General features: G+C 42.3%; 1 protein-coding gene across 1 annotated transcript in view; it reads right to left on the minus strand.

The window, feature by feature from the left end:
• Positions 1–16,633: 16,633 nt before the first annotated feature.
• GPR139 (G protein-coupled receptor 139) overlaps positions 16,634–23,200 on the minus strand; it is a 28,954-nt gene continuing 22,387 nt past the window's right edge. Inside the window, exon 2 of the mRNA XM_030578051.1 lies at positions 16,634–20,182. Within this exon, the coding sequence (XP_030433911.1) occupies positions 19,248–20,182 (935 nt within the window). The 3' untranslated portion in view covers positions 16,634–19,247. The remainder of the gene's footprint in view (positions 20,183–23,200) is intronic.

Below are 23,200 nucleotides of genomic sequence, written 5' to 3' on the forward strand. Positions count from 1 at the left end.
TTTATGCACTGTGGGGCAATGATCAGGCTGCACAACACAGGCCCCAAATTCTGCAACTGACAGCATATGAGCAGACTTCTGCAGCAGCACATAGCCCTACTGAGTCAATTCATAAGGATAGAGACTGTCCCTGCTATGAGGAGCTTAAAATCTGAGATAAGCAAAGTAGACTGGCAGGAGAGAGAATCCATTATATACAGTTCATTCTCTCTCTCTCATAATAAAAGATCAATATTAAAATTTCCCAACTCCTCCTAGTCATTCTAACTGGCTGATTTCTTGCAGGCATTTCAGCATAAGTGGGTCTGGAGAAGCAATTTCCCTTCATAGTGAGGTCTGTGAATTTTTTTAAATATGAATGCAGTGTAACGAAACCCAGAATCTCAAGGCAAATCTCAGTTGAATCAAAAGAGTTTGTTCTGTTTTCATTTTGAAGCCATGTGGGCTGTGAATTTTATCCAGTTTTGATGCAAAACCAACAACAGGCTACATTCATCAAAAGTTGTGTGAATGTCCGTGAGTCTTTGTTGTGGAAAACGATCTGAGTTTTCAGTTTGTAATAGAATCTGAAAGTCAGATGATTTTCCTATGGTCCCAGCTTTTGTGGTGAATATTAAATGTGGTGCTGGTAACCAGTGGCACTCCTGTCTGCACAATGAAAGGAAAACATCACAATGATCTTTATTATTAATTGAAAGGCCATGATCCTGCAAAATGTTGAGGATGAGATTTTCAAAAGTGTTCAGATCTGGCCTAGTTCTGGTCCCATCCAAGTCAGTGGGAGTTTTACCATTGATTACAGTGGGAGCAGATTTTGGTGAATGCTCATAGCTTTTGAAAATCCCACCCTAAGTTTCTCCAGTAAGGTACTGAGTTGTCTAAGCTCTGCTGCATAATTGAACCAGTGGTGTTCAGCACTTTGGGCACATTAGAAAGATGCTTATCTACAATGTTTCCAACATTCCCAGAATGCCTTTCTCTGTCTGTGATACAAATCAAAACACTCTCAAAGTGGATGTGGCTTTGAATTAGCCCTTATGCAGCACTGCAAACATAATTTACCCCTTATGTCTAACCCAAACTCTCTGAGATAAGGGAAAGGTGTTATAAACCAAGCTGTAAAATGAAACCCTAGTTTGGTGTCTATCCTTGCTGCTTAATGGAATTTAAAGATGATTAGTGCAGAAATCTGAATAGTGAATGCCTTTATTATCACCTTCCACTTAGAATACTTCAATAGCGTTGATAAATTGTCATCTCTGATACTGCATTTAACCATCAGACTATGGCAAGATCAATGCTCTGGGGACAGAACCAGTTTGGCATATCACACCTTTTTTAAAAAAAAAAAACCAAATTAACACAATAATTCCTTCAGACTGTCTTTGTCTATATCCTTTTTGCGGTAGCCTTAGCAAATCTAGAGGGGTCATGGCTGGCTAGAATGAGCTCTGATGATTCTCTTTATTAGTGAGTTGATTGATGTCTTTGATTGTAGCCAGACTTTTAAAATTAATATCAAAACATGCTTTTTGCATGAAAACATAATACTAAATTGTGGCCCTGCTTTGCATATTTTTGGGAGGAAGGAAGGCTGAACAGAGCTGCAGTGCCCCAGCAGAAGCTCTGGGAGGCACTTGTACCCAGTGTCTCCTGGGGTTCTTAGGGAAGGCAGCTACTGTTCCACACCCGAAGAAGATGCAGTGTGTGCCTCCTTCCACAGCCAGACAGATCTGCTCATTGTTGCATACAGAGAGATGAGACATGGTCCCACCTCTTCTCCTAGTCCTTTACTGAAGCTAGAATTGAATACCACCACCTTGTGAAGCAATTGTGTTACCTGAATGCAGGACTTATTGTTCCCTCTGGGAAGTGGCTCTAGGAGGTGTGAGTATCAACGAATAGAGTCTCTATCACTTTGGCACACCTCCCCCAATGTACTGGGTTAGTATAAAAAAATCACACCCTCTTCCTGGCATTTTCCTTTATTAAGAACAACAAAACCAAAACCTTAGCCTGAGCATCCACCTGAACTCCATGTTACAATGAAGGGTTTGCTGTGAGATTTCCTGTCTCAGCTGCAAGTTTCTCTGATTAAAAGACACCCACAAACATCTCTGGGCTAGAGTTAATGAGATCCCACTAGTCTGGGTGGTAGGCTGAGTCAGTAAAAGAGCCTGCATCTTTATCCTAGTCCTAGACCTGATGTCCTCTCAGAGACAGAAAGAAGCTCTTGATGCCCTTTCCCACCTCCAGCCCCTTCTATGCCTGTGTAGACACTGGGTACCATTTGGCCCCCACACAACCCTTTTTGCATGTGTTTTATTAAAAAAACATTAATTTGAGGAAATGAGAATAATAAAAGAGTGAAAAGCGAGAAAGGAAGGGACTGCTGTGGTAGCGTGTGCCTTGAGTTCCTCAGAGCACTGTTTTCTAGGGGATGTTGCTGGATATGCTTACTCTAAGGCCCCCTGCTGAGGTGTACGTGTTACAAGGACTGCCTTGTGGCTAACAGACAGCTATGTACTGAACTGTTTTGGCTGACTGGGGTGAGTAAGGGTCCAGGGAAGTGCTGCATCACTGTTCTCAGCACTGCTGGAGTGGATCTGAGACTTACGAGAATTTTAGGCCGAGCTCTTGCTGCTGCTGTAATAATAGGGCAGCTTCATCAGTGGTAGCAATGGTGGGAGCACCAGTGTAAGCAGGGCATAAACATTGGGTTTCTATCACCAGAGCCTTCCCAGAGTGGGGCCAGGTCACAAAGCAGTAAAAATGGCTAGTCTGTGTTAGTGCTCCCGCTGTTGTGGAGCTACCCGCATGACAGACCAACAGTGAACGAGCTGTATACAATTCTCAGTGTAGACGTGCTTCTAACCTGCAGTAATGCTGGAAAGGACATGCTCAGGAACTAGTGGTCTGAAATTATGCTGATCACACTTAATTTATCATTATTTAGCGGATAAAACTGACTGTGGCCTTTTCTTCACTGTTAAGAAAAGGTGTTTTTTTTACCTCAGGGTTACTAATATGCACGAGCTGTTTTGAGGTAAAAACACAGTGGAGACCACGTACTTCAGTTTTATTGTGAGGTAAATTAGGTGAGGACAACCCCACGCAGAGCTGATCTCACCTAGTTTACCTCACAGTAAAACTAAAGTACTTTGTCTTCTCTGTGTTTTTACCTTGGAATAGCTCATTTGTATCAGTTATACCAAAATACGCGCCCCCCACCACACACAGGTTTTTTTTTACCAGTAAAGACAAGGTCTGTGTGACAGAACTGGACTCCTTTGAAACTTCTGTTGTCTGGTCTCTTTGCAGCTTTTGTGACATCACTACAACCAAGACTTTGGTGAATCTAGTTATTTGTATGGGTATAATGTGCTCTCTCCTCCTCGAAAGGGTCAGGCTTGGGAGGCTTGGGTAGGGGCTTCAGTTTAGAACCACACCCATTTGCATGAAGAGTTGCTTAATAAAGGTAATGTTGCATCATGTGGCTTAAGTGTGGTGGAGCTGATTAATGTAAAATAACAAATCTGAAGTTGTGGAAATATTAATAAATAAAATAAAATAAAAAAGCAGGGAACCCAAACGACCACTAAAAGCAGCAAAGAATCCTGTGGCACCTTATAGACTAACAGATGTTTTGGAGCATGAGCTTTCATGGGTGAATATCCACTTCGTCGGATGCATGTAGTGGAAATTTCCAGGGGCAGGAATATATATGCAAGCGAGAAGCAAGCTAGAGATAACGAGGTTAGTTCAATCAGGGAGGATGAGGCCCTGTTCTAGCAGTTGAGGTGTGAAAACCAAGGGAGGAGAAACTGGTTGCGTACTTGGCAAGCCATTCACAGTCTTTGTTTAATCCTGAGCTGATGGTGTCAAATTTGCAGATGAACTGAAGCTCAGCAGTTTCTCTTTAAAGTCTGGTCCTGAAATTTTTTAGCTGCAGGATGGCCACCTTAAGATCTGCTATTGTGTGGCCAGGGAGGTTGAAGTGTTCTCCTACAGGTTTTTGTATATTGCCATTCCTGATATCTGATTTGTGTCCATTTATCCTTTTCTGTAGAGACTGTCCAGTTTGGCCGATGTAAATAGCAGAGGGGCATTGCTGGCATATGATGGCATATATTACATTGGTGGACGTGCAAGTGAATGCAAATGCAAACGGATGGACATCATACCAAATGGACTAAAGGTAAAAAATCCACTGCTATCTACATACTACACAGGCCACAGTGAGAGATTATGCCATACTCTATCAAAGAAACTGAGGAACCACCTGATCAGCATCCTACAGAGCAAACAGGAAAACATCAGAAAAGAGCTCTCCAACCTGGAGACTGTCATTAATAACCAAACTTCCATACAAACGGACTTCACCAAAATAAGACGGGAAATCTACATTACTCACTTCACCTCTCCACAAAGGAAAAAGGACTGTAAGCTGTCTAAACTCCTACCTGCCACAAGCGGCCACAACCGTGGTACCCCTAACCCACCCAGCAATATCATCAATCTATCCAACCACACACTCAGCCCAGAAGAAAAGTCTGTCCTATCTTGGGGACTCTCTTTCTGCCCTGCCACTCCCACCAACATGATACAGTTCTGCGGCAATCTGGAAGCCTACTTTCGCCGTCTCCGACTCAAAGAATACTTTCAGGAGAACACTGAACAGCGCACTGATACACAGTTACCCTCCCACCAACAGCACAAGAAGAAGAACTCCACATGGACTCCTTCTGAGGGTTGAAATGACAGTCTGGACTTATACATTGAATGCTTCCACCGACGTGCACAGGCAGAAATTGTGGAAAAACAACATTGTTTGCCTCATAACCTAAGTCGTGCAGAACGCAATGCCATTCACAGCCTCAGAAACCACCCTGACATTATAATCAAAGAGGCTGATAAAGGAGGTGCTGTTGTCATCATGAACAGGTCAGACTACCAAAAGGAGGCCGCCAGACAACTCTCCAATACCAAATTCTACAGGCCACTTCCCTCATATCCCACTGAGGAATACACTAAGAAACTGCACCATCTACTCAGGACACTCCCTACACTAACACCGGAACAAATCAACGTACCCTTAGAGCCCTGACCAGGGTTATTCTATCTGCTACCCAAGATCCACAAACCTGGAAATCCTGGACGCCCAATCATCTCGGGCATTGGCACTCTCACTGAAGGACTGTCTGGATATGTGGACCCTCTACTCAGATCCTATGCCACCAGCACTCCCAGCTAACTCTACGACACCACTGATTTCCTGAGGAAACTACAATGCATTGGTGACCTTCCAGAAAACACCATCCTAGCCACCATGGATTTAGAGGCTCTCTACACAAACATCCCACACACAGATGGAGTACAGGCTGTCAGGAACAGTATCCTTGATGATGCCACAGCACAACTGGTTGCTGAGCTCTGTACCTTTATCCTCACACACAACTATTTCAAATTTGATGACAATATATATCTCCAGATCAGTGGCACCGCTATGGGCACCCGCATGGCCCCACAATATGCCAATATTTTTATGGCTGACCTGGAACAACGCTTCCTTAGCTCTTGTCCACTCACGCCTGTTCTCTACCTATGCTACGTTGATGACATCTTCATCATCTGGACCCATGGGAAGGAGACTCTGGAAAAATTCCACCACGATTTCAACAGCTTCCACCCCAGCATCAACCTCAGCCTGGACCAACCTACATGGGAGGTCCACTTCCTAGACACCACGGTGAAAATAAGTGATGGTCACATTAACACCACCCTATACCAAAAACCTACCAACCGCTATGCCTACCTTCATGCCTCCAGCTTCCATCCTGGGCACACCACACGATCCAATGTCTACAGCCAAGCACTGAGGTACAACCACATCTGCTCTGACGCCTCAGACAGAGACCAACACCTACGAAATCTCCACCAAGCATTCTCAAAACTACAATACCCACACGAGGAAATAAGGAAACAGATCAACAGAGCCAGACATGTACCCAGAAGCATCCTACTGCAAGACAAACCCAAGAAAGAAACCAACAGGACTCCACTGGCCATCACACACAGTCCCCAGCTAAAACCCCTCCAACGCATCATCAGGGATCTACAACCCATCCTGGACAATGATCCCACACTTTCACAGGCCTTGGGTGGCAGGCCAGTCCTCGCCCACAGACAACCTGCCAACCTGAAGCATATTCTCACCAGTAACTGCACACCGCACCATAGTAACTCTAGCTCAGGAACCAATCCATGCAACAAACCTCGATGCCAACTCTGCCCACATATCTACACCAGCAACACCATCACAGGACCTAACCAGATCAGCCACACCATCACCGGTTCATTCACCTGCACGTCCACCAATGTAATATACGCCATCATATGCCAGCAATGCCCCTCTGCTAGGTACATCAGCCAAACTGGACAGTCTCTATGGAAAAGGATAAATGGACACAAATCAGATATTAGGAATGGCAATATACAAAAACCTGTAGGAGAACACTTCAACCTCCCTGGCCACATAATAGCAGAACTTAAAGTGGCCATCCTGCAGCAAAAAAACTTCAGGACCAGACTTCAAAGAGAAACTGCTGAGCTTCAGTTCATCTGCAAATTTGACACCATCAGCTCAGGATTAACAAAGACTGTGAATGGCTTGCCAAGTACAAAACCAGTTTCTCCTCCCTTGGTTTTCACACCTCAACTGCTAGAACAGAGCCTCATCCTCCCTGATTGAACTAACCTCGTTATCTCTAGCTTGCTTCTCGCTTGCATATATATACCTGTCCCTGGAAATTTCCACTACATGCATCCGACGAAGTGGATATTCACCCATGAAAGCTCATGCTCCAAAACGTCTGTTAGTCTATAAGGTGCTACAGGATTCTTTGCTGCTTTTACAGATCCAGACTAACACGGCTACCCCTCTGATACCAAACGACCACTGTAAGCCCAGTAAAATGGAGCGCATGAAATATGGAAGACATATAAACATATATAAGGGTATTCATATTAATAGCAAGTGAAACACATTTTTAATGCTGTCCAGGCCTGAGCCTTTCTGTGTTGAAGCTGTTCTCCCCTGTGCGGACTGGTCCAGATAGGAAAGAAGTGGAACAAGTGAGAATAAAATGAACCAGAGGGCTTGCGTTTATAGGCAGCTAAAGGAACAATGGTAGAAAATCTCAGAGTGCAATCTTGGGACTGTCTTGTTAACTCCAGCAGTTGTATTCATTATAATTATGCCTACTGATTCTTCGATTCATTCATTGCTATAGCTACCAAACAGTGGTAGCTTAGGTAACTGACACTTTGAAACCTCTGCATTGGCTTTTCCAGCAAGAGTCCTGAGGAGTGAGGTGGCTGTCCAGAGACTGGAAGCATTCTGCATGCAGAGGGACAGCGGCAGGTAGACTGCCTCTGGGGTGCTATGTGAGCATGATCAGAAGTGGCCCTTAGTCCTTTCTAGAGCAGCAGTTCAAGATCCCTTTACTGCTGGCCTCTGAGGAGCCTTATCCCATGCATAAGAGAGAGGGGATTTGGTTTGTGGCTGCACCTTTGCCATTCCCAGCCTAGCCATGCCCCCTTTGAGGTGTGGAGTGCTTCTTCCCCCTGATTCAACTCATAGATGTGCAAAAAGGCACCTTAGTTCATCCAGACCATGTGCTTGGCATTGCACTCTTGTTCCCTGCATAGTACACTTTCTAGTGTTTGGTTCTATCTAGTTTTATATATCCCAACCGTTGGGGCTTCCATCACTTTCCTCAGACTCTTCCACAGTTCCCATTGTCATAAGATTTCCCCCTTACTAGAGGCTTAAGTCTCCACCCCTTCTTCTATCCAAAATAATTCCTCTCCCTGCTTGGTGAGTTTGCTCATCAAATACAGTCGTATACTGTATGTAGGTTGTTATCATGTCCCTGCCCTTTGTCATTTCTTAGCCACAATAGACTTGTGTAGGTCCTCTAGTCTTTCCATTTAATTCACTGTCTTCAGAGTCCTGTATCTTTTCTCTGGCTCTTCTCTAAACTCCCTTCAATTTGTCACTATCTTTTTGGTACCAAGAGCAGAATGCAGCATTAATGGTATGCTTGCATGAGAGCCATGCAAAGAGAGGCTATTATTACCTCTCTGTTTTCCTGATGGGATCCCTCTGCATATGTCCCAAAGTTACACTGGCTATAGCTTTGTCCCAGCTATAGAGGAAGAGAGAGAAGGTGTAATTTAATTAGGCTGCAACTTTGTTAACGCATCTAGAAACTACTCCTCAATAAATTGTACTGGACAGGTCTTCTCTTTCCTTAATCACTTAACACAGGTGTAGAAAATTATTTTTTGTCAAGATCCAAATTTCTTGGTCAAGGTATAGTCAAGGTTCAGACTCCAGAGAAGAAAATAATAATAAAAACAATAATGACAGTAATAAGTAAATAAGAAGATTTGGGGTCTGTTCAAAAGTGCTTGGCGGTCCGGATTTGGAGCACAATCCACCTATTGACTACCCCTGGTTTAACCCTATTTGGGGAGAGCTGCATCAGTTCTGCCCACCCTAACGCTGGCCCCCACCCATTGCTGTGATCCACTGCCCTCTGTATGTTGGTTAAGGAGAGCCTGGGGAAAAAGGGGTTGTGTCCTTGATGATGTACCATATGTTAGGAACCCCAGCTTCCTTAGACATGCCTTCTGCCAAGTCCACTTCCAACTCCAGGGAACTGGACCATCTGTGGACAGCAGACTTGCTCTGAACACCTGCCACCTGGTAAGTTGTGACATCTTGAACCTTATCTCCTGACCTGCCCCACAAAGTTCCTGACTTGCTGTGGAGAAGGCAACTCCCCTCCCAATGTGATGATGAGGGAAACATTCCTTCCCAGCCCCCCCCCCCCCGCAATATGACTAGTGCAGTGCCCATAGCAAACCATAAAACTTCGTCCAGTCTGACCCCAAATGTGGGAAAGTGGGTGCGTCTGCCCCAAGATGAAAGGGGGCACTGTCTGGTGAGAATGGGGTATGAAACTCTTCCTTCCCCATGTGCCCCATGTGCGAGTGGCCAACCTGAGCCACTTCTGGTCCACACTGGGTCAGGTGATATTTTCCCTCCCCCAATGCCCATTCCTCTTAACTGAAAGGATGGGGGCATTTTAAAGGATGCTTTTTCTTTCCCCTAGCCAGACAGCCCCCACACATTCAACCAACTCTTCCCCCCCGCCCTCACAAGGAACACATTTTGTTGCTATACCTCATTGCAAACTCATGTCTGATTTGCTATTATCATCAGGCCTCTCTTTCATTAGTGCTTCCTGGGTTTCTCCCTCACACTGAATTGAATATCTGTGTTCCAGATTGTTTTCCCTGATGTGATGTATGAGCTTGCATCTTACCAGAGTGAACTGCGGGCTGCTGTTTTCTGCCATAGGTTCACTTGTGCTACTTCTGTTTCTGCTCCACTGTTTACAACTCCTGCTCATTTAGTGATATCTGCAGGTTTCATACATATACTATTTACGCCCCTCTCCGGATTACTGATGAAGTTATTCACATGTAGCATGTTATTCTCACATGTTAAACATGTCTTTTCTTCCTCAATGGAACCCCATATCCTTATCCTCTGAATATTGCTGTCATCTTTATACCCACTCCTTCAAACAGAGCCCCAGGCCCATCAGCTGGAGCATGACTGGACCTATTAAGAGACTGCTATAGTCTGAGATAAATGTCAGACTTCCCGCATGTGTTTGTTGAGCTATAATGCTGTTGATTGCCATAGTTTACACACACACACTTTTAAAAAAGGTCACATCAGTATGGTAATGGCTTAAATGAAAATTGCTTTATTATGCATGTGTCTGTAACTGCAGCCAGCTGATTAGCCTGCCAGCTGTGGCCAGATATCTCTTGCAGATCCTGTCTGATAAATGCATCTTTAAAAGATTTTGGGATGAACTTTAGCTGTGCTTGTTTGTTGGTTCAGTTTGACTTGGATTACTTTTTAATGCACTGACAGGGAGCATTTATCAATAACGCCACTAGGATGAATGCTTGTCATTCAGACCTTATCTGGTTGAGCTGAAATGGAAAGAAACTACCTTTGTGTTTCATTTGTCTGAGTGCCACAGTGTATGGGCTGTGGGAAATGCTCAAGAAATGGTGTCTTTTGATAGATTTTTATCTTTCCTTCTGTGCATATGTCAGCAACAAGATCCTACTGTGTATGAGACACTCGGCCTACATTGATTCTCCTTTACTTGATTTTTATCTAGTCTGTTAATGGATCAAAGTTTGAGCTATAAAGCAGCTTGTTCTGCTACCAAAAAGTGGCATTACTTTTTTTTTTAAGTGACCAGCATTTTATATAAATTAATACATGTAATAAATAATAATGAATACCACTTTGAGAGACTATTTATTGGAAAGATGCAGATGAGAGGATTTTTCTGTCAATAGAAGCACCAGTGAGATGACATTTCACTGCCATATAACTCCAATAAAAAGTTAGTATTTCCTGTTTTGGTTATCAGACATCTGACGAAGTGGGTATTCACCCATGAAAGCTCATGCTCCAAAATGTCTGTTAGTCTATAAGGTGCCACAGGACTCATTGCTGCTGTTTTGGTTAGTTTCTGCTGAGTCAGTAATTCCTCTGGGATTTTTGTTTGGGGTTTTGAGTTTATAATTTCAGGGAACTCCCCCTCCCGCACCATCCCACCAATCTGTTCGGATTCCTCAACATTTTGAAAAGGATGCATTTAGAAAAACATAAGCTCCCTCCTATGAGCTGCTGAGCACCCTTAACTCTCGTTGATGGGATGGGAATCTCAGACAGGCCAGCTCCAGTGGACATTATGATGATGATGTTCTATTTATAACTGGAACAGACAGAAGCCCCGGGCTAGGTACTGTACAAACACAAAGGAAGGGACAGTCTCTCCCCCCAAATTACCTACAGTCTAAAAAGGCAACGAACAAACAAAGCAGGGGGGAGGATGGGAAGGATACAGCTCATGACCAAGAGGTCAGGGTGAGGAGTGGCAGATACAGTGTTCATTCCAAAGGACTTTTTTGGTGGGGGGAAGACGGGGTAGTTGAAAAGTAGGGTAGAAAGGGGATGAGGTTAATGAGGTTTAGAGGAGAGATAGGAGAGTAGGCATTATGAGGAGGAAGTGAGGGGCTGGGCACAAGGGCCAGGTATCTGGTTGGAACAGAGTTTGTAGTTCAAAGAAATCCCAGGGTAGATGATCATTGTGGTGTCTGGAGGCTGCTCCCCTACACTTGGTGGTACTGAAGCCTTTCATGTTCTTCGTGTTACAGAACAAAAGCACAATGTGAGGTCAATCCTCAGCTTCACCTATGCCATGATTAGTAGTGAAAACACAAGCGGCGATGTGCTCTTGCTGTGATGTGGCGGCATTAGGCTAAGGTTTCTCAGCCAGGGTGCAGGGGCTAGTGTGCTGTAGATAGAAGAGAGATTCCAGTGGAGATGTTGCTGGTGAAAGGGAAGCAATGCAAATGTTCCAGCTGGACTGGAAAGTGGAAAGCTGCATTTGTCATCTCTGTCCCCCATGAACAGGACTTACTCACCCTGGGCCTGATTCTCTAGCACCCTGCACCTCATGCGGTCATTTACACCAGTGCAAAGTGGCTGTGAAATGCCGCCCAATCAGAATGGTGGCACTTGTGCTTACTGTGCCTTGGGTAAGTGACTGCACAAGAGGCAGGGCAATGGAGAACCAAGCCCAAAATAGCCTGCTTCTCTGCACCACTTGTTTATCTTCTAGTGGGGAAACAATCATCCTAAAATCCCAGAGGAAGGGACAGGAATATATTTTAGCTGAGCCAGCTACTGATATAATCCAAAATGGGGGAGATCTGAGCACTCTCTTTCTTTGGCTAATTATACATTGTTCAGCTTAATTGTCTGTCTTCAGAAACAGCCTTCAGTTCAATTAGACGAAGACTTTTTTGTTGAAATACTGTGTACTAAAAAAACTGAGGAAGAAAAAAGACATTAGACAATTCGGTTCTTGCCTTTTTTTTTAATCCAGCTGTACGTAGTGGAGGAAGGTGCCCTTTATTTAAAGGCAATTTTAAACAGTATTCACTGACGTTTGTAATTTGCTTAGGATAAATTGTCCTTGGGGGTCATTTATGTTCCTAAACATCTGTAACTGTTTTTGATTTGCAGGTAAATTTGTGGCAATCAGTCAAAGTTTGATACTTCCCTATACACTCAGCACCTCGGCTTGCGTTTCATTTATTTTCTATCCTGGAAACAGAACAGGACTGCCACAGAGTAATACCACTGGGATATTATAAAGTCATGATTACCTAGTTCAGTTGCATTAATTAAAAAAAAAATTGAACTTAATGGTGAGCTAAGTGCTGCTGAAATCTGCTATCTACACTATCTATTTGCACACACTCCCTTGCAGCTACTTTTAAAATTCTAGAGCCTGAGTTCCCTTAATTCCCATTGGAATTACTGGGAATTCTGGACTTTCAACCAGCCCAAGAACAGACTGCAACATCAGACTAGCTGGACTTTGCAAACTTGTTACCATTTTGTAATGGATGAGGAAAAACAAATCTGCGGGTTGTTTTGTTTTTGTTTTAAATCTCTGCAGAATCTAAAGCCCTTCCTGAAAGGGATTAATTTGGTCTTTATCGGTGGAATGAACACAACATACAGGTGCCAGTTTTCAGTCCTTTAAATTTAGTAAACAAAACCCAGAATGAAATAAGAAAGGGGAAGCAGCACACAATAATCCATTCCCATGACTGTAAAAGGATTAAAATCTTGCAGTCCCCTGGCACTTGACGGTTTGTTTTGACGACACTGTGGTGACAGCCTGCCCCTGGAGTACAAGCATAGATTGTATTATTTGTATTGTGATAGCTCCCAGAATCACTAGGCAGGACCAGGGCCCCATTGCTCTAGGAGTTTGTATCACCAGTCCTCTTAGCCTAGTGTCTGGTAGGAATAGTCCTTGCCCCAAAGGTGAGTCCTAATTGCCCTTTTAGCAATGAACGTACAGCTGGATGGTGAAATTTTCAAGGTGGACAGTGGGGAAGCAAATCCCCCCACAAAGGCTTCCTTCACAGAGTTTCTTCCTTCCTTATTGGTCTGTAGGAAGAGTTGCCTCTCCTATGGCACAATCCACACAGGGTATCCCCAGGGGTGGTTCCTTTCCCCAGGGATAGGGGTGGGAGGCCCTGGAGTGATTGCAGAATCCACTCCCTGCACTCACCCTATGTGGCAGCTCCTGCAACTTCAGTCCCATAGGAGTGTCTGGGCTCAGCTCCCTAATTTGGGTGTTGTGATCTCCGGGGTTGTTGGGTGAATCAGTTAATCGCCCTGTGCCTTTGTTTCCCATATGTAAAATGGAAATAATACTTCCTTTCTGCCATCCTCTGTCTATCTTGGCTGCTTGGACAATAAAGTCCTCAGGACAGGGACTGTGTCTTACTCTGTGTTTGTATAGTGTCTGGCACCATGGGCTCCAACCTCAGTTAGGTCTATTAGGTGCTACTGTGCCACACTGAATTAATCTTGTAACTATAATTAATCAATAACACGCTTTTCTGAACACTGTGGAGAGGGCCAAGCTGAGTAAATGAAAAGGAAGAACTTTAGTTGTCAGAAAGCAAATTAAGTTGTCTGGTACAAATATACACAGTGGATTCTCTCTCCTGTCTACAAGGCAGAAACTCAAAAGCCTGCACTTTTAATTTTGCACCATAAATTTTTCTGATTATAATAACTATTTACTTGATCAATAATGACAGTTTAATTGTAAATTAATTTGCAGTATACAATGGACTGGAGCTTTTGAACATCCTTGTTGTGTCTGGCAACTACAGGGGATTAATTGCATGTTGTCATAATGGCAGAGCTGTCAAATTCAGCCAGAGTGCTAATAGCAGGATTATTATTTAACAGATCCGTCTCTGTGAGGTCGCGTTTTATTCTGCTTCACTTGGTGGGTTTAAAGTGTTTTTAAGAATTCAACACCTAAAACAAAAGTCATTGTGAGTTCAACATGGAATGCATTAGAGGTGCACTCTTCCACCCCAGCCCCGTCTGCAATTTGAAATAATTGTCTCCAAATTAATAGTGGAAAATGCTGACTGCATGAATCATTTTCACAAGTAAACAGCTAATGGATTTATAAACTCTTTGTGGTATCTTGCCTGATGCCAGTCCAAGACCGATGATCAATATTGGAACCTGCCTAGCATAGTTGATTTGTGACCTGGCTACAGCACTGTTGCACCGTGTGGTAGATGGAACCTTAACCCATATTCTGTAACTAGGAAAGAGTGCTGCACAGTCTAGCTCAATTCCTGTCTATGCTACACACTGGTGGAAGCAAGCTATAAATGGGTCATTGGATGACTGTTTTTGAGTCTCCTAGGCCAGCAGAGGCTTTATAGTGCTGCAAATTCAAGACAGCACAGACCATGTCGCCGAGCCTCACCATTATGTGTAAATGCCTAGCCCATTTTCCTTGTTTTTATTATTTCCTTATCAGTTTCCTTTCTTTGCACTTATGCTACAGTAACTGTCAGAAATATGAAACTGTATCCCACATGTGGCCATGAAGAATTTATGGAAAGAATCATCTGTTTAACATAATGGCCAGACATGCGCCCCAACCTATCCCCCCAGATCAAACACGCTCAAGCATTGACCCCAGATCTGAGTTTGGGCTGAAGCAGCCGAGCTGGAGGGGAAAAGCTATTCAAAAAATGTTGACATTCAGCTCATGGAATTCATGCCATATGTTCATCTCAAATGGGGTGGGGCATGCAGCCAAGCAGACAGAGAAAGGGAGATGGTTTACAAAACATGCCGATCCAAAGCTTTCAAGGGTAAAGCAGATCATGGGCAATTCCGAAGAATGGCCTCCCCTTCCCACTCCCCACCTCCATGTGCTCCTATTTCAGCCACGTTGTCCCTGGCAACTTCCCCCATGATGACTGAACAGTCGACACTCCCCTTCAGAGAGAAGTTAATCCTGCTAGTTCTGCCACTGATCTACTTCGTGGCCTTGGTCAAAACTAGCCAACTTAGTCTCTCCAGGCCAGACTCTGCATCTCACTGCACCAGTTTTAAGCCTACTGGACTTTACTGAAGTCAGTGGGAGCAGTGAGATGGATTCTCTACTGCTTTGCATCTTTTATCATCATTTACATCACTCAGAGTTGGTAGGGTTTCATGCCCACCATGCACAGAAGTAAATGGGTCAAATTCTCTGTTAGCATAAATGGGCACAGACCCATTGACTTCAATGAAGTTTTGCACATTTAAAGCAGCTGAGAATTTGGTCCACAAGGCAGTGGAGAATCAGGCCCAATAATTACATACGTACACGATGGATGTTTTGAAGATTCATTATTTACTGAATGAGGCTGATTCCACCACTTATACTCAATGGGCAGTCACCTGAGTATGGATTGCAAGGATGGCCCTACACACTAACTGTCATAAACATCTACAAAATAAACATCGTGACTCCAAACATTACAATAAAAGAATTTTTATGCACCAGCTCAGAATTTATTATAATACAAACAAGTTTGTCAAACACAATATATTCTCTAGTTATGAAAATATCAATGTTTACAATTCAAATAGGTGATAGGTCTCATTATTATAATTTTATATATGCAATGTTGTGTTCAAAAATGACTTTGTTCATAGCTGTGATTTTTCAAGGACATACGCTTGCAAGTAATTGTCAGACTCTCTCTTCACAGCTTTTCTTTTTCTACTTGTAAGTATTTGAAATATAAGTTAAATCAAGTAGGAAATCTTCTCTCTGCAACCAAGATACTTCTGTCTCCAGAATATTTTATTTTCCTAAACAGTGAGACAGCAAGTGCTTAGTTAAGTTTTTACTATAGGAAAATTAGGAGGTACAAAGAATACAGCAAGACATTGGCTAGTTAACAACAGTCATTGCAAGATGCTTCACAAAACCAGAAAAGGCAAGGATCGTCAACAGCAGCTCTCATATGGTGGACTAAAAAGTCAAGGCTTTATTTCCCAAACTGTCCCCCCCACAAAAAAGGCTTCAGAATGTTTATTGTTAATAAGTTATGGCCTAATCAAAACCCCATTTAAGCCAGTGGGAGGTTTTTTTTTACTTCAATGGGGCTTTGAATCGAGCCCTTAAAGTCCCAAAATCATTGGAAATGAACTGGTTGATTAAATACCTATGAAAATAATACCATGTTATTTCAAAGACTGATATGAAAAAGGTAGTGAGGTTTTTTTAAAAAACAAGATTACAGTAACCTGGTGGAATATCTTTAGTTCAGAAATGACATCTTCACACTAAGAGTTTTAAAATTTTAAATATGGCCATTTGTTAACATAAAAAAAGTAGGAAAAAAAAGAGAGATTACACTGCTAGTTTGCAGGACCAACATCATGTTAAGAAAAGTAACAAATCACACAATGTATATGGCAGATTATTCCATATACTGAATTGAAATATATGCACTTTTAAAAAAACCTAAACATTCAGTTACTTATGTAAGGTTACTAATATATTAAGTAGAATAGTGAAATGTTCATATAAATACATTTTGTTTGCAATATTAGATACATTCTCAAAAATGAACAGCTTACTCAATATAGGTATATTGCACTTTGACTTATTCACATGTAACTCAGACTAGCATTCTTCATAACAAATTTAAAATAAAAAAGAGATCAATACAGTGTCTTCCCCAAAATTAAACAGCTAGTACCTTTTTAAAAAAGGTAAACTTTGGTTAATATCAATTTACACAGAAGGGGAATAAAGAGAGAGCTTGGGGAAGGGAGGGAAAAAGGACAAAGACTAATAAATAAATAAGTAAATCAGTAGTAAAGAAGTTAATAATTTTACCCTTATTTAGTTGTCGGTAATGACACATTCAGAGGCCTAGCGTTTCCTTATGCTTTATTATTGCAATTATTGTTTTGCATACATCACGTTTTGTCAAGATTAGTGTGAAAAGATCCCAGGGTGGGTTTTAGTTTGCTTGTTTGTTTCCTCTCTTCATATTTCAAAAGATTTAGTTCTTGCCATACTCCTTTGGGGGAAAGGGTCAAATTCTGTTCTCAGGCGCATCCCCGCCACCCTCACCCCCCCATTCTGATTGAACTGAAAAATCATTAGATGATATAATTCAGCAGCCTGATAGAGGAGGTGCTTAGCACCTTGCAGGGAAGTACTGAGCACCCTGGACTCACACTGAAGTCAGTGGAGCTGAGGATCTGACCATAATAGACCCAATTCTACAAATCCTTACTTGCTTGAGTAGTCTCATTCTTTCCAAATAAGCCCTACTCCCATGTAAGTAAAGATCTGTCGGACCAGACAGATTGGACTTCATCCTTTACTGTTTCGCACCTTGTGTGCTGGAAAGCTTGTCTCTCTCACCAACAGATATTGGTCCAATAAAATATATGACCTCACCCTCCTGATCTCTCATGTGCCTTGTGCTGTCATTGATGCTTGTGAACGGTGCATTCTTATTTGGTTGCTGTATACATCCACTTTACACAGGAGTAAATGGCTACACGAGGAGCAGGGCAGTGGGCAAATCAGGCTTTTGGGACTCATGGGTACTCAGCATTTCTTAAAACATAGTAAGACCTCGAAGTATGGCAGACTGTTCAATATCTATAGATTCTTATTGAGCCTAGTTCTAGGAGGTGCTGAGTGCCCTCTATTCCCCCTCTCGGAGGATCTCACGATGTCACAGCATTGGGTCTTTTGTGAGCTTCCTGCTCACAATGAGGCACATACACTGACACCTTGCAAACCCTGAGCTTCTCTCTTCTTTGCAGTTATCAGTTGAGAAGCCCCTATGCTCACTGACAAAGCTGTGCCTGTGTTTACCAGGCAAGGAAACATAATCTTACACTCATTGTTAAGGCCTGTGTTAAGTGCTCCACAAGTAATGTACGTGTTATGATGCATGCTTTGTGAGACCACATACCAACAACAAAGAGGGATAATAGCAAATGAAATGCGTCTCAGTAGCCTGATGTAGCTATCTTCTTCCCGTGTCTTCAGGAAGTGCTGCTGATATGCTTCTTATGAGTGTGGAGGAAGAGAATTTAAATATTTATCCTAGTTAAAGTACCTTAAAATTCACTGTCCAGGCATTTTGGGTAGTCTTTGTTTTTATTGTTGTGGAGTCTTTAATATGTTGAATCCACACAAAGATTTTTGACTATTAAACAACTAAATGGTAAATCTGTGACAGCATAGCCCAAACAGGTTCTAATATTTAATTTTTGTATGTATAATTTCTAAAGGCCCAGTCATGTGGGGTGCTGAGTAGTTTCATTGGCTCCAAAGGGAGTTGTGGTGTCCATATTTCTCATTAAACACATAGCCAGGCTCACTAAGTCTCCTAGCATGTCAGGGAGACTCCCATTTATAACAAACTTAGGAACCTTTGGAGAGTCGAATTAAAGTCACTGGAGAAATATTCTACTTTTGTTCTTGGCTGAAGAAACCTCTTTCCCCCTCCCTTCAAACTCCTCCCCTCTGGCCTCTATCTTAGATAAAACAACTTAAAGCATATAAATATTGGCAGCTAGCAGGATTGCTTTTCATGCCAAGGCTATAACAGGTGAAATATCCATCCTTGAGCCTAGAGTTCAAGCCTGGAGTTCAAGTGAGCCTGGAAGGGCTTGTCACAGTTCAAATGTCTTACAGATTGCTCACTGCAGAAAGTCCTCAATAGCAGGGACTGCGTGTAGCGATATTTCATGTTAGAAATGACACATAGTTTTAGGCAAGTGCACGCAGTGCAAATGATGCCTTCCGCAGTACACAAAGCATTCACTTTGTCAATAGTGAAGACAACTAGATGGTCACAGAAGTTCTTTTATGGTTGCAATTAAACACCTTCGGCGTGGCTTTTCCCCCAACAACTGTACTGCACCAATGCTTGCACATGGACACATGATAGCAATTGAACATCAAGACTCATACTCCAAAGCATATTCAAAATGCTATGTAACAGGAAAGAGGCATTTTGCCTTCTCATTCCGTCTCCCAAAATTAAGTACTCCCATTCTCTGCTAACAATCTGATTTGCCTTTAGTCTGTCAGGGAAATGAAATCAACTGACCACTTTTAAAAATAGCCATGTCAGCAGTTTACATTCTGGAGATGTAACCGCTTGAAAAGAAGATGCATCCAGAGACACTAACAATCGTCCTTTCATGGTGATATTTTTATAGGTTTTCCATTTTTATCATACTGGTAAACAAGCATTTTGATGCAGTGAGAATTGGCAGGGGAAATCCAAGGGCTGCTAGTTATTGAAAAGTTATGGTTTGTATAGAACTGAACTGGTTGTTTCTGACACCTAAAGAAAGCCTTTAGTGTCGCAGCTGCCATTGTGCGAAATCTCTTGCTAATGAAACAGTAGAGGAAGAAATTAATTGCAGTGTTCAACAGTGCTAGCATATTGGCAATATCTGACACAATATGTACCAACCAAGTGTTCTTTAAAGGCGATACATAGAGGTGATACAGTATCATGATTATTCTTGGTGCCCAAAGTATGGCAAAAATAGAAGTTATAGTAAACAAAATGGCTGTCGTCTTCCCTGTGGAATATCCTCTCAGTCGGAAATTGCATTTTCGTCTGAGCTTGTACACAATGATTGAATTCAGAATGAAGAAAATGGAGCACGGTACCAAGTAAACGGTAAAACAGTGGATCCAGATAAGGACATGATGTATAGATGTGCTTATGTAGTCTTCAATCCAAATATTGGGCCACCAGTAATAGGGGATGCTGGTCAAAAAGCAGGTGATATAAACACACACAATGACTTTTCGAGTACGAGCTGGGTAGGAGACTGTGTGATATTTAAGCGGATGACATACTGCTATGTACCTATCAATTGTTAATGGCACGGTAATCCAAATGGATGTATGTATGGAAGAAAATTCCAATACCTCAATTATTTTGTCAAGTATCTGAGGCATCTGCTTATTCAAGATGAAGTCCTCCAGCAAAAAGTCAACAAAGACAATGAAAAAAAGTACCAGTATGTCAGCAGCAGCTAGTGCTAAAAGATAGTTGTACGAGGACTTCTGCCTGCGAACCACCAGCTGCGATAGGATAATGACTGTCAGGATGTTTGCTGTGGAGACAGAAAAGTTCAGTTAGTTTCACAGGAAGTAGAGTTAGCCTTATTTCAATGTTTGACTGAGCTGTAGCTACATTTCAGGCATGCTGTAGCAGAACTATCTTCATTAAAGTTCAAGAAATCAAAGAGTGAACTCCTACGTTGGCTGAGCCTAATTCAGTCTAGTCAGCCTGTCAACTCAGTTCAGCCCTGTACTACTGTGTTTAGCCAGGTTTAGCTGTTCTGTTTAGAAGAGGCAGTGACTGTTGTTTGGAGTTGGTAAAAATATTCTGTTCAAAAATTTTTTTGATGAAAAATGTCCCTCCCCCCGCTTTTTTTTTTAACAAACATATATTTTTGGTGTGGAAAATATTCATTTTTTTCAAAAATTTGTGTGTTTTTCTTTTTTTACTAAAAAAAACCCTTTTTTGGTTTGGTTTCCAGTTTGTTCCCTTCCCCCATTTTGTTTTCCTTTTCTTTTCCCCAGCCTTTTCCTCTCCCTTTCCAGTGACAGAAAGGAAAAAAAGAAGGTATAAAAGGGAAAGAGTGTGAAGTGCTGAATGTCTCCTGAGAAATGAGTTCCTTCAATTCTCACCTGGGCAGGGTGAAGCACTCAGAACCATGCCTGAGGCTCTCAGCACTTCACAGGCTTTTTCTATCATGATAGTTTTGCTAGCTCTTCATTCAGGATCCATATCAACCATAATGCTACCAGATTCATCTGCTACCCAAACAGTTCCTTGCTTAGCCAGAGATAGTCCTTAAGAATACATCTCTGACTGTGAGGCCTTGTATCATGCTGCTACTGGAGTATTCCTGAGCCATGAAGGGGAAAAATGAAATTCAAATTAAACCTTTATACTTGAGTAAAACTCTTTGAATTATGTATGAAGAAATCCTGTACACTTCCTCTTTGGCTCAGACAGGATTTTGCCTGCAGCCCAATGGCCACTGTCCAGTATGCCATTCACACAATCTATGCCTAAAAGAAGGGTTACATGCTGCTAAAATAGCAAAGCAATAAGTTGCCAACATATCACAGAGCTTACATTACATTAGGTCCAATTGTGCAGTCTTGACTTAGGCAAAACTCCTATTGCTACCATTGGCAGTTTCATCAGAGTAAGGTATGCTAGATTGGTCCCATCCAAAGATTGATTAAATTGGCTAGAGTGGCCACAGTAGTGCTCAAACAAAGACGGAGATTTGGTTTACTGACAGTATGGCTTGCCAAATATTTGTGTTTGACATTTTCATAAGTGCTGTAATTACCTCTCCCTCTTCTACAGATTGCTATCCCAAGGCAAATCAAGAAAAATTGAGGACTTCTTGAAATCAGACAGAACAGAAATTATGTAAGTAAAAGTAATGATGCGGGTGTCCTAAAACTGAAATGAGAATGCATATTATTTAACTATCACTCAGCAATTAAGACAACTCTTGATTTCAGAAGGCCTCCCGAGCCTGCTTTCTCAAAGCAGGTTTTTAGCTACTGGAGAAAAGGGTCACACAAATGAATGACAGGAGTAACCACCATCAACATCTCCATTCAGGAATTAACCAAAATTCAAGAGAATGATTAAAATCACATCCTGGAACAAAGCAAACTCATGTAGAATGGCTAAACCAAACAGTACATGATCAAGGTGTCAGAACTGTATATATGAAATGTAAAGTAGAACTTTGCCCAGAATAGTATTTTAAGACTCTCTTTCAAATTAGTTTTTCTGTCATTAAGGACTATACCAGGCCTGACTCTCCTTCTCTGTTACACCAATCTTACATGGGTGTAACTCCACTGATATCAATTTAGAGCAGCATCAGGGGGCTATGGTAGGCAGAGTGCTCCATTTCCTTGTTTTTCAAGAAAACCTTGGTCTCCCAATAGGATCTGCTATATGGCAATCAGAGATAGAATGAATAACACACAGTCACAAAAATCTTGGACTCAGAAAACTTAATGTGACTGAGAAATTACTGTAGGATTTGGCCAGCCACGTTTCATGGCCTGGCATCTTGTAACTTGAATATACCCAGTGTATGCAACTCCTTTGAGAATACTGTAAATTTGAGTCACCTGTAGCCTGTTGCAGTGAGGGAGGCTGTGTCTGTGAGGCAATTTGCCCTTGCCAGAGGTTCTGGTTGGAATTTCATAAGAGTTTCAACAATGAAGCTAGATATGCACATCTTCCAGGTTCCCTGACCTTGCTCCCTCCCCATCTGTTCCTCCTTCCTGCTTTGTGGGAGGTGTTGATTAGTTCTAGGCCCCCATAGTTGAATGGATTTATGGGCAGCTTCTGCCTCTGTGCCCCTCCATCACCAAGGCCAGCAGTAACAGTGTATACCAAGGTGCCAGCTAGCTTTGCCCTCTGAGCTGGATTAGAAAATTGATCTGACAAAGTACAGGGAAGTGCTATCCAATTTTTCTGCAAGGGTTACAGTATCTTGTATTGGAAAAACTTTCCTTGGAATCACATTAGTGGTATTGCTGGCTGGGTGATACGAAATACAATAATATCATTTACTTAATGAGAACAGATATAAACACCATTACTGAGGTTCAGCAGAAAACTGCCAGCATGATAATGCCTCAGCAGAGAGTTCAGGAATAGCCTTCATTGCTCTGTACAGTATGGAGAGAGGCATAGGAGACTTCATGATACTTATCCATTTGTAGTCACTTTGTCCATCTCCCTGTGGTATTCCTGAGCCTCTCCAGGACTAGTGCTTGGTGAACCTGGGGAGAATGCTGTTCAGCCAGTGGACCATACCATAATGACAATAATATATCGCCCTCTGCAATTGTCACGGTGGTTCCCAGATATCTGCTCTTTTTGCTGTATCCTGACAGGTCACTTTTATGCATTCTAGTGGTGGTAAAGATAAAAAAGGTCCTCCTCCACCACAGCATGTGCAGAGATTCGATTGCTGGGTCTGTTACAGGTGGATTCAGGTTGGCTTGACTTGGACACTGTGGTGCATGTATCTTGCTGGACATTTTTTGGCTACTTGTGAATAAGATCACTCATAGAA

The sequence above is a fragment of the Gopherus evgoodei genome, chromosome 10 (genome assembly GCF_007399415.2).
Source record: "Gopherus evgoodei ecotype Sinaloan lineage chromosome 10, rGopEvg1_v1.p, whole genome shotgun sequence".
Classification (NCBI taxonomy): Eukaryota; Metazoa; Chordata; order Testudines; family Testudinidae; genus Gopherus; species Gopherus evgoodei.